Source organism: Henckelia pumila, chromosome 1 (assembly GCF_033568475.1).
Source record: "Henckelia pumila isolate YLH828 chromosome 1, ASM3356847v2, whole genome shotgun sequence".
Lineage (NCBI taxonomy): Eukaryota > Viridiplantae > Streptophyta > Magnoliopsida > Lamiales > Gesneriaceae > Henckelia > Henckelia pumila.
This window is the reverse complement of record NC_133120.1, coordinates 29,125,356-29,128,562: the sequence shown is the minus strand read 5'-3', so window position 1 is coordinate 29,128,562 and position 3,207 is coordinate 29,125,356. Positions and strand designations below refer to the sequence as shown.

At 36.9% G+C, this 3,207-nt stretch overlaps 1 protein-coding gene across 1 annotated transcript; it reads left to right on the top strand.

Annotated features, from left to right (window-relative positions):
• Positions 1-1,631: 1,631 nt before the first annotated feature.
• On the top strand, positions 1,632-2,726 carry LOC140860753 (uncharacterized). Its single transcript, XM_073263757.1, has 3 exons — positions 1,632-1,719; positions 1,837-2,192; positions 2,706-2,726. The coding sequence occupies exons 1-3, from the start codon at positions 1,632-1,634 to the stop codon at positions 2,724-2,726; spliced, it is 465 nt and encodes a 154-aa protein (XP_073119858.1).
• The last annotated feature ends 481 nt before the right edge of the window (positions 2,727-3,207 follow it).

The following is a 3,207-nucleotide window of genomic DNA, read 5'->3' as shown; positions in this document are numbered from 1 at the left end:
TCTCTTTGTTGCCTTGTTATTTATTTATATTTTTATTTATTTCTTAATTTTTTTAGTTTAATTTAATAAATCAAATCACTCTTTTATTGCTTGGTCTAGATTAAGTTTAAATAACTTTATTTTGGTATACATAAAAATCAGTCCATGTGGGTTCGACATCTGAACTCTATGTCCACTTTCTATAACTTGACTTGGTATGTTTGCCAGTAATTTATTATAATACCGATTTAAGTGTTCAAGATTTTGGCGCCGTTGCCGGAGACTGATATTGATATTGATATCAAAATTTTTATTTTACTTGAGACTAGACTTTTATTTTTAGTAATTATTTATTGAATTCTGAACTTTTATTTTGTCTTCGATTTTCAGGTACTTTCTACTCGTGCATGCATAGCACTCTACCTTCCAAAGATCTTGTGCCACTTGACTTGGAGATCAAACGCATGCTCAACAAAATTCGAAAAGCTAAGAAGAGAATTAATCTAGTACTTGAATCAGATTCAGAAGAAGAGATGGCGGATAATAGAATAGTTCTTGATCTAATTCGTCCGCTAGTTGAAGTTATGGATCTAGCATAGTTCGCCCTGCTGTTGAGGCGAACACTTTTGTGCTGAAGCCCTCTATTATTCAAATGATCTTGCTTCAAGCACATTTTGGAGGCACTTCTTTGGAGGATCCTTACGCTCATCTGGAGCGATTACTGTCGATCTGCGACACTTTCAAATTTAATGAGGTAACATTGATGCAGTGAGACTGCGGTTATTATCATTTTCTCTACAAGGAGATTTACTCGAGTGGCTAGATGATCTACCTATCGGTTCCATCACTACCTGGACCCAGCTTATTCAAACTTTTTTGAACAAGTACTTCCCACCACCAAGATGGCGAAACTATTTTCTGATATTATTTATTTCAAGCAGAAAGATGGGGAGTCTTTAAATTCAGCCTGGACCATATTTAAAAATATGTTGAGGATCTTTCCTCAACATAATCTCACCCAAAGCCAAAATACTCAGACATTCTATAATGGAGCCAATCCTTCAGTGCGTTCTATGTTGGATGCTGCAGCTAATGGAAGCTTGTTAAGGAAAACGCCAGCAGACGCATGGGAGATAATTGATAATATGGCAGAGAGTAATATAGGATGGCCGGATGTGAAGAAGGAGAAGAAGGCTGGAGTTTTAGAGGTTGATGCGTTGACGGCACTGACTGCTAAGATTGACACTCTTACTCACCAAATGGCGCAGATGAGGTCAGCCCAGTTAATAAAATTGAGGAACAACCGAAGTGTGGCAGTGAAGAGGCAAATTTTATGGGGAACCAAGTTAGTCAACAGTTCAATTCATACAGCAATAATTTCAACCAATGCTGGCAGCCCAAGAAAGAGGAGAAGAAACCGAGTTTTGAAGAGATTATGATGAAATATGTTGCTAGGACCGAGGCAAGGCTTCAGAATCAGGAAGCTATGTTGCAAAATTTGGAAACTTAGATGGCTTAGATAGCAACCCAACTTTCGACAAGAGCACCCGGTTCACTGCCAAGCAACACTAAAACAAATTCCAGGGACATGAATGCTATCATGGTCGTGACTAGATCACAATCTAAAGTTTCCGAGAAGAAGATCGACGAAGATGAAAAAAAAAGAGGACAAGCGTAGCCCCGCACCACCATCGCCTACAGTTAAGAAAGGTGAGAAAGTAGATTCTAATGTTAATGCTGGTGTAGATATTTCTTACATACCTTTCCCCCAACAAGCTAAGAAATTATTGTTTGATCATCAATTTAAAAATTTTCTTTAAATTTTCAAGAAACTGCATATTAACATACCTTTCGCAGATGCTTTAGCTCAGATGTCGTATTATGCCATATTTTTGAAGGAATTATTGAATAATAAAAAGAATCTAAATGATCTGGCGCAAGTCACCATTAATGAGGAGTGCTTTGCGGTGATCCAGAATAGGCTCCCACAAAAGTTTCAAGATCCAGAGAGTTTCTCTATACCGTGCAATATTGGTCAATTTTATATTGATAATGCATTGTGTGACTTAGGAGCAAGTATCAATTTGATGTCTTATTCACTTGCTAAGAAATTAGGTATCGGGGTAATTGAACCCATTACCATCTCTCTTAAGCTTGCAGATCATTCCGTCAAATATCCTAGAGGAGTAGTGGAGAATGTCTTAGTTAAAGTGGTAAGCTAATTTTTCCCGTTTATTTTGTATTTCTTGATGTGGATGAGGATTATGAGGTTCCTATGATTTTATGGCATCCGTTTCTTGCTACTAGTAGGGCTTTAATTGATGTCGAAAAAGGGGTGTTAGTGTTTAGAATGAATAATGAGCGAGTGCTTTTTAATATGCTGCAGTCGGTTAGAGATGACCCAATTGAGAAATCTTTCTTTGCGATTGATGTTGTTAATAATTGTGTGGGAGAATTTACGTAAGGGAACGACAACCATGATGCAATTTTGTAGCCACATGATAAAAAATCACCTGCTAAAGGATTTGGAGGAAGTCGGGATAATGCTAGGCATATAACCGCGATCATGGATGATCCTCCGTAAAATTAAAGAGGGGACTAAAGTCGGGCTATAGACTATAACTTTAGCGTTGACTGGGAGGCAACCCAGTGTTCATTACCTCGCTCTTTAGTTTATTTTGATTAGTTTTTATTTTTATTTGATTTTTGCTCCTTTCCCATTCCAGTTTGTCATGACCGCACGCTAGGCCCAGCCTGTTGCTTTCGTACATCAGATGTTGCCAAAAAATAAGAGGAATCGTAAACCAGGGAAGTTTTGTTTTTTACTTTCTTTGTGTTTTTGTTTTCATTTTGTTTTGCATTTGTTTGTTAGTATTTTCATTTTTTTCATTGTATCTAAAGAATTGAGAGCAATTCTTTAGATAAGTATGGGAGGAGGGGGTTAGTCAAGTTTTTTATGCTTTTACTTGTTTCGTGTTTGTTTGTATCTCGTTAGTTTTCGTAAATTGTTTGCATGTGTGTTGAGTAGGATGTTAATTGGGAGCCGATGATGATATGAAGTTAGAAAAATAAAATATTTTGTGAATATTTTTCCCTTGACTTGATATGAAAAATCGTAGGTTGAACCGTGAATATTTTTAAGCACTCATGTTAGACCAGTGATTGTAGCGAAAAAATTGATGAAGTTTTTGTCTGTTTGACCATTGCACGACACTAGGTGTTTAGTGA

Coding starts and splice junctions, on each gene's coding strand:
- LOC140860753 (XM_073263757.1), top strand. CDS start 1,632: ATGAAAAAAAAAGAGGACAAGCGTAGCCCCGCACCACCATCGCCTACA. Junction 1,720..1,836: donor AGATTCTAATGTTAATGCTG/GTGTAGATATTT, acceptor TACCTTTCGCAG/ATGCTTTAGCTCAGATGTCG. Junction 2,193..2,705: donor AGAATGTCTTAGTTAAAGTG/GTAAGCTAATTT, acceptor TTCCCATTCCAG/TTTGTCATGACCGCACGCTA.